This window comes from Taeniopygia guttata, chromosome 3 (genome assembly GCF_048771995.1).
Source record: "Taeniopygia guttata chromosome 3, bTaeGut7.mat, whole genome shotgun sequence".
Classification (NCBI taxonomy): domain Eukaryota; kingdom Metazoa; phylum Chordata; class Aves; order Passeriformes; family Estrildidae; genus Taeniopygia; species Taeniopygia guttata.
In genome coordinates this window covers 98,164,640-98,178,761 of record NC_133027.1, presented here as the reverse complement: position 1 = coordinate 98,178,761, position 14,122 = coordinate 98,164,640, and the positions used below count along the sequence as shown (strand labels likewise).

The window sequence follows — 14,122 nt, the reverse complement described above, 5'->3', positions numbered from 1 at the left end:
AGCAAGTGACACTTGCAACTGCTTTTGTGCAATGGTTACTTCAGTATCTGCCAGAATTGGAGATGGAGGGACAGAGATAGAAAATAAACAGAACTATTCTGCAAGCCCAGTCTCCATTTCTTGCTTTTGGGAAGATCAGTGTTTCTCTTCTCTCCCAGCTGAAAAGTGAATCTTCTCCCAGGATAGCACAGAAGAGATATTTACTCTCTTAGAAACTCTCTAAAAGTTTCTTTAGACTTCTCTTACTGTACTGAACTGTTTCTCATAGGAGAAAGCCACAGAGAGAAGCCAACAAATCTCCAGTAACTCTCCAAGTAGGAGAGGCCAAGCCTCACTCTTCAGCAAGTCAGTAACTTCACTGCTATTTCTGTGCTACAAGCAGCCACCTCCTTTGTAAAATTTGTTACATTGGTTAATCCTTTCCATGTGTCAGTTCCAAAATGCACCATCAGAAAACCTGGCATTGCCATTTTTTAAATCCAGGCACCAGGTTACCAGGTATGTACTAAAATAGCCTCTAGAAACTCAAACACACTGTTGGATAGTTCTTAGGGGAACTTTAAAATAAATAATTGCTTTATAGAAAAATCCTCCTGTAGTCTACACTGTACAACAACTTAAAGTGCTCACTGATAGATTTACTTCATTTTTAACATTGAATCATAGAACCTTGGTGCTTATAAAATATTTTCACTGGTGCAGAAAAAATGGCAAGTAGCAATATTGGCATCTCAAACAACACTTTGCTTTAAAAAAGTGCATCAAAAACAGTGCATAAAAAAGAACATCAAAACAGAGCTGTTAGGTAAGAAAACAAAACATATCTGGACAAAAAATATGAATTGTAAGCTATTACCTGCAGGAGCTTTAGCTTGTGAACTGTTTCCAGCTCTCATATTGGGCAGTGTTTGTGTTTTCAGTGGCCCATCAGGTACCTGCAAAGCTTGTGTCCCATCTGAAAATGCTGGCTTCACCAAAAGCTCAGGTCTGGAAGCAATACGTGGCATAGTAGAGGACTGGATATAAGGACCTACAGCTGCCACTCGGCTTGGAGCAGAAGCCACTGGCTGTGGTAAATTCCCATCTGAAGAAACCTTGGGGGGGAAAAAAAAAAGAAAATACAAATAATTTTATTCTGCAGTATCCATTCACAGAGTTTAAAAAAAGAATACAACAAGTAGCAAATTATACTCCAATATAAAAAGTGCTTTTTTGAAACAGCTCTGAGAATTATAAAGCTGAGGTAATAGCAAAAAAAAAATCTAGAGTGAAATTTCCACGACAACATAAGACTTCTTGTCTATAAAGAGTAAGTAGGTTAACACTAATGTACCAAGAAAAGGACTTTAATAATACAAGACTTCCACTACATATGGATAAAGACAACAAGTCTAGCATCTCAACAGCCTTCCCCCCAAGCAAGTTTTTACTTCAGGCTGTACAGACAAGACGCAGAATTAATGTTTTAGTTATGAAATAGCTCACACTTACTGGTACATTCTCTTTCTGTTGCAGAGCTGCCTTTTTCTTCCAGAGCCGCTCGCGCAGCTCATTAACACGCTTATCCATGACTGCCACCTCCAAGTTGCGCTTGTTCAAACACTCCCTCTGTTGCTGCAGCTTGGCATTCTGCTCCTGGTTCAGTTTGTTCCTCAACTGAATAAATTCACAAAGCAGTGGGGGAGGAGGGGAAAACAACCAAAATAAAAACAAATTCACTTTCAGGATCGAGGACAGGAAACCCTTGGAAAGAGAAAAGCCTTCTAAAAAGTCAAGTCATGTTTTCCCTCCAGAGGAAACTTTGGTTAGTCTCCAAATTTTGCAGAAAGGAAAGGTACAGACAGTGTGTGCTCCTTCCCTCTTTACCTTAAACCCAGCACAACTAACCCTCCATCCTCAGCATGCAGGCTGTCCCACACAGCCCTGGCAGGAACAGGAGCAACAGGATTTCTCTCCAACAAGGTAAGAAACAGCCCAACCAACTTAGAGCCCAGAAGAGCTGAGGGTCAGGGGCTGGCCTCCCATTACCTGCAGCTCCTTGTAGAGGCGGTCGAGCTCAGCTACAGCCGACTGGTTGTCGTGGTAACCATCAATCCGGCCGTTCTTCAGCATCTCCAGTTGCCTGGTGAGCTCCTCCACTTTGGACACGGCCAGCACCAGCTCGCGCTGCTTTTGCTGGAACAGGCTGTTCATCTGTTCAATCTCCTCCACTGCAAAGAAGGGCAGAGCACAATAGCTGCCCTGAGAAACAGCCCAGCGTGGGCTGCTTCCAAGGCAGCACTTAAGGAGACAGAGAGCGCCCTGCCGGCCTCCAGAGCAGGGCTGCTCAGCCAAACCCACTGCCCTGTCACACCAGCTCTTCCTCTGAGCTCTGGCAAATGCAGGCTCACTAGAATGGTTATGGAAATTTGGTCTACTTAGAGCACTGACAGGGAGGGGAAGAGAACTTTCTTAAAAAAAACTTTCTGAAGTATTGAAACAAACAAAACCACAATGCCAGATTAAATTCATCTGGAGAAGCCTAAATTCACTGAATGCTGAATTCAGCAGGAAGACACTCGCTAAACCACAAGGCATATTTATGATACTTGGAACTCTGAATTTAGGTCATAAGAACTCAGTGACAAAACACCCAAGCTGTCATATTAAACAAAGACTTCAGAAGGCTTTTTCAGGTCTATTACAAACATCTGTCATCAGCTGCTCCCACTGCTGAAACTGTTCTATTGTAGAATGAAGTTTAAGGAATCAGTAAGAATTCAAGCAAGTACCAAAATCAGACCTGCTGGGAATGGCACAGGAAAACAGACTCACATGCTCCAAGATCTTGTATTATTCTACCATCCTTCCAAGCCTTAAAACATACATTTATTTTCTGCAACAGAACCTAAGCAGAAAAGGGATTCTCCAACAGAAAAACACTTACGCTTTATCTGTCAACCAAAATGCTTCCTACTAAAACAACATATTCATGTTTTCAGTTGAGTCAGGCTGGAAATAACAAATTCTACACAATAGAGAGGATGAAAAGGTAGGCAGAAGAATAAATATTTATTTCAGACTTAATATTTTATCAACATGCTGAACCAGAAGCACCCAACCAGTACTACAGCAAGCGAGACCCTGGTCAGATTCACATAACTAAAAAGCAAATATGCAGCCAGTTTGGCCATTAGTTACCTCTTGCACAGAATGTAACTTGGGTACCAGGCTAAGCTTTGTTATAGGCCAAGAAAATAACACTCTAAATGTACAGGGTATTGACATTAAGGATGGAAAAAGTTACTGTGATGCACAAAGGTATTCAAGTAAGGAAAAAAACTACACTGTAATTAAAGAGCAGACATGCTAGGCTCAAAAGACAGGGTGCTCTTACAGGATATTTTAAAATACAGTAAGAAAATATATTTTGTTCCAGGTCAGTAATGAGTTTTCTTGGTAAATACAAGATTGAAATGAAATTATTGAAGTGAATGATTGAAGTGAAATTATTAAGATTACCATCTCCTGGAATGCTGTAAATAACTCCTCTGAATCACTGCAATCACCAAAAATTTTTGACTTCTAAGAACTTCATTTCATGAAAAATCCCAGGCTACTTCCCCTAAGCAGCAACTCACCTAATTTCCCATTGCTGAGTCTTTTTTGCTCCACATGACCTTTCAATGCTCTCACTTTCTTAAGTTTGGCTTCTTGATTCTCAGCAATTTCCTTTAATCTCTTCAGTTTTTCCTGTTCAGCAGCTTGCTGTTGCTGTCGCTGATCTTGCTGCTTCAGGAATTTCAGGCGCTGCTCCTGCAGTCAAGAAAAAGATTTTTAAGTCTAAGCATTCATGTTTCAAGACATTTGCTAATTTGATTTAATCATTATTTGGGCTCTTGAGTTTCAAGAGCTAAGGACTATTTCCTCTCCACTTTCTCCATGCTGCTTGTACTTTACATATCTCTATCACATGTCACATTTTAAACAACTAAGTCACACTGGAGAATATTAGACATTCTTTATGTAGAAGGCACTCCATAAATTACTGGTATTTTCCATTACTATTTTGTGCTTTTACTAGTTCTGCTAAAACCTCCTTGAGATGAAGGATGGCTGCACACCAAACCTCTGAAAGCACACTGGTCTCCTAAATAATGATCACCACTCAGATAATTCAAGACACTGAAAAATCCTTCCAGTGACCTTGCCCTCATTTAAACAACAGGTATCACCTTAGTGGAGAAGATCCTCTTGCCTTTAGAGAGTAAAATAATGTGTTATCAGTTTCTACATGCACATGTCTAGTTTAAACTTAGAAGAAACCACGAGACCGCTAGATCATCTACAAAAAATTCCTCTAAATCACTGGCCATTATACATAGCTTCCAGCTCTGGAGATGACAGGTTGCTCCAGGGGAGTAGAACTAGTGAGACTTTCCCAAGCACACACTAAAATCCAAGACTACCACTGCTTACTAACATTAGAACTCCACACTTTCTCCAAAAAAACCAAACCCACAAAAGAAAAAAAATCACCAGTCAGATTTAGAAAACAGGGATTCTTGTGCACTTGGAATAAGAAAAGCAGAGCAGGAAAGTGAGCTTGCCTTCTGGAGAAAGCCAGGATCAGGCAGCACCCTCAGTGTATGCACTACTTTAGAGTCACTCCCACGCAGGAAAATGTCACCAAAAAGAGATTACAGCTCGTGTCTAAAAAGAAAGTGTATTTTTCCACCCTCAGAATCTATTTTTAATATTGCATCAGATTTCAGAAGGCAGGAAAGAGGCAATGGAAAGTCACTCTGAAGAGGCACCTAGGAAAACAAGTTTGTTCCAGGCAGGCACCAAAATGAAAAATCCTACCAGTGGGACACTCATGGGGCTACTCTTCTTCAAGCCACAGGCAAACACCTACCCAATGGGTAACAATCCAGTCTCAAACTCATATTTTTATTTTTTAAATAATTTAGAGTAAAAGTAGTATTCCTGCTTCTTGTGACTACAGTGTTATTTATAAAAATAGGGTGTATTGCCATCATCTGTGAGTGAAACAGAAGTTGTGACAGTTTAGGCTCCTCATATATAAACACATCCCAGCTGGAACTGAGAAGAGGGAAGAATTCTTTGGCCAATTAAACAAGTATGGGTATTCATTGTGCTGCTACATTTCAGGTGAAACCTATCATCACTTGGTTGACTGGCCAATTTCCTGCATACAGTTGCACCTGTTCTTACCACAAAGCAGAAAAAAGTTTTATTACCTATTTTGAGAGGCCATAATACCACTTAGCAGGTGCTGCAGAATATTAGAGAGCCATGGCTTGAAGCATTTCTCTGAGATACAATTATTGAGGGCCAAGGGAACTGAACACGGTACTAAACATACAGACACACACAGCTGGTCTCAAAGGGAGAGGGAGAGAGGGTGTGTGACACAGAAAAAGTACTGAGAGCAGATCCTCAGAGCAGCCTTCTTCCCTAGTAAAGCACATTCTGAAATCCATGGGAACACCTACCCAGACAGATGAGCCCTCTTCAGGACAGGCTCACATTTCACAATTCTCTGCAGAGAATTGTGAAGCATTTTCTGTTACATTTTCAAGAGTAATGTGTACCAACAACACTCAAACAAAACATGAGCTCTGTGCCACCATTCCACAGATGCATTCAGAGTATTTTTTTCCCTACACAATTCAGGAGCACCCTGTGTGCTTCCATTAGCTTTTCTGTTATTGTTCTGCAAGCATTTAATAAATCACAGTCCTAGGTTACTTTTATCACATACAAGACATCTCTTCCAGCCAGCTGCCCCAGAAAACCAGGCACACTGAACCCTTATCAGGAGAAGGCAAGATAGCATAACAGGACAGCAGAGACAAAAGCATTGTTCAGTGATCAAACTGGTGAATTGCTGGTCACAAACAGAGCTGACAGAGCCACCAGGATGAACGACAATATATTAATGTTATATGCCCTGTCCTTTCAGTAAGCTAAATGGTCACTTCCATCACTGGCATTATTTATATGTTTTACAACTGGATAATTGCATACATTGACTTTCAAATTTAAAGACGGACAGCCAAAAAAAGGAGCCCTCTGTTTAGAGTGGGTGAAAAATATCCAAATTCCCCAATCTTCCCTCCACTTCACATGACTCTTACTACCTTTGTTTCTGGCTGTAAACAATCTGATTCCAAACTCACCTTGTTAGCCAGCATTTGTTGTTGCGCCTCAATTTGTTGCTGCTGGCGTGATGCCATTTCCTGAAGTTCAGCCAGTGTCATATCCATCCTTGGTGCACTTACCTGTCAAAGAATACCCAAAGCAAGTTAAGTCTAGAATTTTTAATTTGGCTAGCACTTAACAGAGCTACTGCAGAAAAGTATAATAAAAGTCTTTCCAAAAAAACCCCAACTGAATAGCCAATAAAATATTTAGAGAGATACAGCATCTTCTCATGGTAAAACAATAAACAATTGTAAGCTCATATGCATGTGTACCCAAATCCAACAACTCACAGAAAATGACATCTTTTGGAACATTAATGTTTCTAGCAAAATCCCAGCAGCATTTTGAAGAGGCATTTCAGAGCCCTTTATAATTCAGCTCAGCATGAATCAGCTTTGACTGAGTGAGCCCAGAACGCTCAGCATGTGGCAGGATAGCTCTGTGCTCGTAGGTGTATCACTACAGTTTGAAGCACTTCTACGTAAGCTGAAGAAAATAGAAAGCTTAAATATGGCCGGGCAGGAGGGAAAACACCACTCTCAAAGACAGCACTGTTGTTGGTTGTCTATTCAGATAGTTCCTGAATCTAGATTCAATCTTACGTCTCTAATATTATGGAGCAAGAGTGGTAGACAATTAATTCAATGCTGAAACAATAACTGGTGTCAGCTTGAAATCTGGAGTTAGGGATCTCTGACAAAACTGCAAAGGGGAAAAAAAAAAACAAATTGAGGGAATATGAGAAAAGAATTCTGATGAGAGTAGAGAAGGGGAAGTATGGTGCATTTGTGGCTCTGAGATCACCTGTACAAGCACATCTATGGCAACCAACAGATGCTGGTGACATCCTGAAAACTGAAAGCCAGGATGGTAATTGCTAGAGGCTTTGTGTCTATTTTAGAGCAGTCATTAACAACATTTCCACAACAGCCTCTTAGTTTCTTTCCATGGTATTTGCAGCATTATCTCCAAAGACAGAAAGCCTCCATTTTCACTATAATGGTAATTCTTCCAGAGGCCTGTGGATGCTAAGTGTCATGATATATTCACTCAATGCCATTTTGCTTTTCCCAAGAGTTTACAAGGTTACTACAAAAATCAGTCCCATTGTCTGATTCAATTTTCTCCAAGGTGCCATGTCACCACAGAACATTTCAAAGCCAGGAAGATGCCACCTCTACGGCTGGTCTATCCATCTGCAGGTAATTCAGCACCACCAAGATGCTGGAATATGATGGAGGGGCACTTTGAACCACCTTCCTCCACATGGCCACTGTGTAAGGGATTTCCTCTGGTGTTTAGGGACACTGTCACTTTTTAGATCACTTATAGACGACTTTCAGCACTGCTAATTCTCTCTCAAGTATTGGATACCTTCATACAGTGGTTCACTTTCCTGGGAATTTAGAGGATCTTCCTTAAATGGATACCTTGCCCTCACACTTGAGAGGAGCCATGCCCAGAAACTGCAAATTGCTCTCTTTTCCAACTCCTCTTTCAATCTCCTGATCTCTGGCAAGGGATCCCAGCTGTTTGGCTTCATGACCTTCCACGTGCTGACTGTCAGCCCCATTACCCCAGCATTGAAGCAGCCAGGCAGAAATCTGCTCACGTGGCTGGCAGCTGTAATCTTTTCACAAATCTTGAAGTTCTGATGAAGACAAGGACCAAGTAACTTCATCTTCTGTTTGATTTATCTCACTCCTTGCAATTTCTTTTTTGAATGACTGGCTTCTTCATCTTACCCCTACTCTCCTAATTCTCCTTCTTCCTCCCTTTCCAACCAACCATATGGATCTGCAGCTTACTTTGTCTATTTCCATTTTTCACTACTGGGGCAATTATGGGGTGGTTTGAGTCCCTGTCTCAGCCATAGTGTGCTCAAACACACTTTGGGTTCCTGCCTCAACTACAGTGCTCTGAGTACTGAACTGTGGCTCAGAAGCCCCAGTACAGGGCAGGAGGCTGCTGGTTTTCACTGGGGTAGGCAAGGCACCCTTCTCTCAGCTGACATGTCAGTTTGCCAGGGTTGACTGATGACCTGTTCAGGTGTAAAGTCCCAGGCAATGGGAGGCGATAACCACCCCAGGCACCTGCCCAAGTCCTTCCACACACCCTGCCACCCAGGAACTGGATACCTCAGAGCAAATCTCAATATCTCCTCACCCAAAGTTTGTTTTCTCTTACACGCAGGTGACACTGAATTCCACAAACCCCACAGGGTGCCAACAGTATTAGTTAATATTATTAACAGTATTGAACAGCTTATATATGGACAAGCAAAGACTGTGGGAGCCAGCATTTTAAAAGCATTCACATCAATCTCAGGCAAGGAGGGAGGTGTATTCCCTCATCATCCCCACAAGACAGCTCCCCCAGTGCGACAAGGCCACCAGTGTGAGGGCAAAGCACAGAGCCATTGTTTATATAAATATGTTCCCAAACCCAGAAAAATAGAGATAAGCATTGCAGCTGACAAACTCCGTGCCCCACACAGGAGCTTGATACTTGGCAGCTACTTTTTACTATGGTATGCAAAATATTTTTGTACATATGTATACATATAACTGCCTTTGTCTCACCCCTGTTCAGGGACCAAAATCAGACTCGTTGGTTGACCTTGGCTAGATGCCAGGTGCCCACCAAGCTGCTCTACCACTCCCTTCCCAGCAGGACAAGGCAGAGAGAATAAGCTAGAAAACTCCTAGGTTGAGAAAAGGCAGTTTACTAAAGCAAAGGCAAACAAGTTTGTGCAAGCAAACAAGAACAAAAACCAGTTTATTCTCTACCTATCAGAGAGCGATGTCCAGCCACTTCCCAGGAAGCAGGGCTTCAGCACAGGAAGCAGTTGCTCCAGGAGGCAAACATTGCAAAATAACAAATGTTCCCCCGTTCCTCCTCCTTGGCTTTTGTATCTCAGCTGACGCCACATGTCACGGAATATCCCTTTGGTCACTTTGGGTCAGCTGGTCTAGTTGTGTCCCCTCCCAGGACCTTGACCACTGCCAGCCCATTGATGTGGGGGGAATGTTCAGACAGTGCTGATGCTGTGCCAGCCCTACTGAGCAGTAGCCAAAACTCTGGAGTTTTATCAGCACCTTTCTGGCTGCCAATGCAAAGCACAGCACTGGGAGGGCTGCTGTGGGAAAATGAACCCCAGCTCAGCCACTGCATCAAGCACTTACCCCATTCTCTATTCTGCGATCACCGGGCACTTTCACACCATTTCTTTTGAAGGCTGGGTCTTGAGACCTTTGTCCAGTCCCTGGATAGAAACAGTTAAAGATGGAAAGGTAATAAAAGATTTTTCTAATCATTTTAGACATAGCATTCAGTACAAAAGGAGAATCAGAACAATCTTTATGGTGTAGAATCTACCAAGTGTTTACTACCAAGATGAAATTAAGCGATGACAACACATTTTCTGAAAAGATTTCTGTTCAATGTCAGCTTCTATTTTAAAGAATAGCTCTCTTCAGAAACACAAACAAAACCATCTTAACAGATAGTAGGTAATTCCAGTACTTATGCTGTGGCAAACAGGTAGTCAGCCCCTCCTAAACGTGTATTATAGATACACAGTTTAAAAGCACATTTTTTCCTTTTTCCTGGCAGTCATTGTGTCAGTAAAGATGCTGCTTAACTTAAACCCCACTTCATCCCCATCAAATAAATGTGCAAATAGTGCTCAGATGCCCAATACCAAGCTAACTGATCTCCCTGCAGAACTAACTGTACTACAGGATAACCCATGCCTGTTACCTTCTTGCCCATTTGATTCCTATTTCAAGACCATATTTCTGTGAGCCTAACTCAGAGCTCAAATACATTGCTTAGCAATGCTGTGGCAAATAAAATGACAATAATCCTAATACTACAAGCACCCTGGTCTTGAAAAAATGCATTTTGACAACTAAACTGCTCTGTAAGATCGTCAGCAGGTAGAAATGGCACAGCTTTAGCTTTTCATGCACTCATTCTATCACCAGTACGCATTTCAAACACTGAGATACAGTCAGACACCTAAAGTATGCTGGGTGCAATGCCACTTAAAAAACACAGTATTTCCAACACCAAGGCAGATTACCAAGGAAGAAAACAGAAAAAGGGGAGGAAGAATAAAATGGTAGATTGATTTAAAGGTAAAAATGAAAGATTCTACTGAAGAGATGAATGTGGGATACACAGAAAGCCCCTGAAAAGCTGAAAGTTAATTTCCTTTACAGGTTTCACATTTCAATTTACAATGAGAATTATATGCTCAGAGAACTTCACCAGGCAGTTCATTTAATGCTATTCCTAAAACTAACACAAATGTGTAGGAGAAACTTTGAAGAACTCTATCTTTGCACAGTATGCTAAGTTTAACACCCTGGTAAAGTATTAACCAGGTGAATAATCACAGAGTACATTACTGGGCAACAGTTTGGTTATTATATTTAGAAGAAGAGATCACCACAGAGTTCAAGATCTTTTGCTGGAGAAAATATATTTAACACAGTATGCCCTTGGATGCTTTGGTGATAACCAGATTTAGAAAACCTGCAGAAATTTCAGCTTGGATTTACCATTCCCAGACATAGCAAGGGAAGATGAAGCCTTTACAAAGACTAGCCAATAGTCAGACAAAAAAAAAAGGCCGCAATGCCTACTGGCTGTAAACATTAATAAATAACACACACAAGTGTTTCCTTAACCTTGAAGGATTAAGTAGAACCTGAAGAAATGAACCAGCTGAGATCAACACCTACCAGCTTCCCTGCAGGGAGAGCGTTCATGGCGGAGAAAGAAACGCACCTCGCCCCTCTGCATTCCAAACCTCTGCAGAATATCCAGCATCCGTTCATTATCGGCTATGGGACGCTCTGAAAAGGTAAAAAACAGTTAACTGCTACATCGCACCATAGCCTGGCCTCGCACCAAACCAAAAGTCCATCTTTCACCTGAACACTGTGAGTGCACAGGTGTAGTGAGTGCACAGAACACTTGTCCTCATCCAGGGTATTTCTACTTTTCCCTTAAGAAGCCACTGCATTGCTCCTTGCTTCTGACACTAAACCAACACCTCTGAATAGCAGTCCTGGAAAAGTCCACCCCTGAAGGGAAAAGCTGAAGCACTGCCACAGCCTGAGGGAAAACAAACAGGGAATTTAGAGCTTTCAGGTCTAGTGTCCTCATTTTGTATGTGCAAATCACCTTACCCACTCACCAGCGCAGGAAATGTGCTGTTGTACCTTTCACTCCTCTTCTGTGGCACCTCAGACAAACTCATTCCTTAGTCACTCCCACCCCCTCCTCATGGGCACTGCTGCCACGATTCCTACAGACTCATTTACTTCCTAATTCCCACAAAAATGAAGAGATGCAAAGATAAACTCTCAGGGAAGAGGAATTCTCCTCTTAACGCTGGATGGCAGCCCTCGCATTCAAGCTCAGGCAGGAGCACTCAGCAGCCTGGAGAGGCTCCTTGGCAGTACCCAGCGGGCCTGATCCTCAGTGTGCCAGCACAGCTCCTGTCACTTCAAGTGTTCTCCCACAGCTCCTGTCAAACACAGAGCCAGCTCATTGTCTTGGACAGCAAATTTCAAGAAGTTCAGATGAGATGTATTTTGAAAGCCCTATTTCTGATAAACCTCGAAACGCTGAACTACTTTGGATTCACAGCTCAAAGTTAAAAAATGATCAGACAGTGAAAAGTGAGTCCAGTAAAAACTTGCCATTTCCTTTCAAATAACTGAGATTTAAAAGTTACATGCACAAGTTCCACTGAATTTCTTTCTCCGCTTTTATTCCCAAGCTCAGGATTCAGTCATATAAGTAATTTTTAAGCCTTACTTGCTGCCTTTTGATAACAGAAAATCCCAGTGTGCGTCTAAATTTACTACTACTCCTCCCTTTCTGTTATTAAAATCCTTTAAAAATGTACATACATCACAGCCAGGCACTCACAGCCAAAACATAACTAGAATTACTTATTGGCCTCTAAATCTTTACATAAAAGCAGTTTCTTTTGTTATTCTAGACATTTTACCATAAATTCTTCTGCCCATTTTAAATGTGATGGCAACAGTGTGGTCAATATATCATAGCAGTGAATTAACATAGCCAGGATACTGTCACAGTATCTTCTAATAGCACTGGGGCTCATGATCATGTTGGACCCATTTGTGCTGGATGCCAGACAAGCAGGAGATATTTTTCCTTGCCTCAGAAATAAGACAAGAAGACAAAGAATGAAATTAAATACCACCATTTTTGCACCAGTTTCATTTTTCCTGACATTGCTTTTGTTGGCAGTTTACTTTCATTTTTTAAGCAAGGGGAAGGGAAAGATAGAAAAAGGAAATCAGAGAGCAGTTCATTCATATTCAATAAAGTCTTTCAAAAAGTCACTGTCTTAATATGAAATCTTTTCAGCAGGAAAAATTGTTGGCGTTAAGTATAAATGTTTTCAGTTTCATTAAAAAAGGAGCTGCTAACATGTTTTCAGTATGTGAAAAGCTCTTTTCAACATAAAAGTGTTTCTTTAAATGAAAATGCTGCAGCTGTGCTCAAGCAATCTAGGAAGGAGAATTTCTGGAGTCACTGTCAAAAGAGATTAGCTTTACAGAATAAGCAAGTAGGTCACTGTTACAGAAAAAGCCGTCTCTTGGCGGTGACTTGTCTAGACAGCAAAAACGTTCCTCATCTGCTAAACCTTAATTCAAGAAAAAAAAGGGGAAAAACCACAACAACAACAAAAAAAACCAACAGCACCACTGGCAGATTTTTGTCTTAAAGGCTATACAGCAGGCTTATGAGGCAGATTTGTAGCAGCTCAGCAATACTTCAGCTGAAACTCTATAATCAAGGGAGATGCCCTTTACACGAGGATCCTGTCAATACCACTCACTGGCTTCAAAGGAAGGTCAAAGAGATTTTCAAATACCAAACAAATGTACATTTGGAATGCTCAAGAAGAATGGACAATCAGTTTTCTTTCCTGCCCCCCCCATCTACCCCATAGAGAAAAAAAGAGATCTTTATACATGCACTCCTTTTGACTGCTTTCCACAGTAGGCAAGGTAACCACCTAACAGAATTCTGACAAAAATAGGAAGGAAATTTTGCCCTCATATTCACCAAATTTCAAGCAAAACTAGGAGGACAGGAAGAGTAGTAAACTTGCCCCCTTCAGGGAGCAAAGTGCCTCAAGTACACTTGCAGCAATCTTTCAAAGTAGTTTAACAAGGTCTGACAATAGAAGCTAACATTCCTGGGCAAGTGTCAGAAAAAGAAAGAAACAAGTGATGTAAGATGAATCTCGATAATTGAAGTCTGAGAAGCCATTTTCCAACACAAATCTTTTGTTTCTACCCCTAGAGGTTAGCTGTCCTGCACCATGTTTGTTCTAAAGCAGTTGAATTTGTTCAGTGTAATATGCAAACAAAACAGAAATCGTGGCTAATCCTGGCAGAACAAGATGGAAAACACTGCTGACATTGAAAATGAGATTGGCAAAAAGCTAAAAGTATTTCTCTCCTCCGCTGCCTCCTCCCCTCACCAAAATAAAATCCAGAATATATATGAAAATATCTTGCAAATGCTTGCTACTGGATGCTACGCAGATGCTCAAGACATTTTATCCAAAGCAACATGCATGAATCCAGTAGTCAAATATTTTAATGCTATTGAGATAACTGCATTTTTGTTAACAAGCACAACTGGGAACTGTATTTGGAACTTCAGCAACTGCTGAGCCCTGCCCTTGGGTCACAACAACCCTGAACAGTGCTACTGGCTGGGGACAGAGTGACTGGAAAGCTGCCCAGTGGAAAAGGACCTGGGGGTGCTGGTCAACAGCAGCTGAACATGAGCCAGCATGTCCAGTAGGCCACTGACATCCTGGCCTGTGTCAGCAATAATGGGGCCA

General features: G+C 41.5%; 1 protein-coding gene across 1 annotated transcript in view; it reads right to left on the bottom strand.

The window, feature by feature from the left end:
- The window catches only part of TP53BP2 (tumor protein p53 binding protein 2), a 51,261-nt gene that overhangs the window by 15,020 nt on the left and 22,119 nt on the right, over positions 1-14,122 (bottom strand). Inside the window, exons 3-9 of the mRNA XM_030268984.4 lie at positions 10,962-11,075; positions 9,396-9,475; positions 6,186-6,287; positions 3,621-3,795; positions 2,029-2,210; positions 1,492-1,656; positions 857-1,094 (exon numbers count right to left, since the gene is read on the bottom strand). Coding sequence (XP_030124844.4) covers positions 857-1,094; positions 1,492-1,656; positions 2,029-2,210; positions 3,621-3,795; positions 6,186-6,287; positions 9,396-9,475; positions 10,962-11,075 — 1,056 coding nt within the window. The remainder of the gene's footprint in view (positions 1-856; positions 1,095-1,491; positions 1,657-2,028; positions 2,211-3,620; positions 3,796-6,185; positions 6,288-9,395; positions 9,476-10,961; positions 11,076-14,122) is intronic.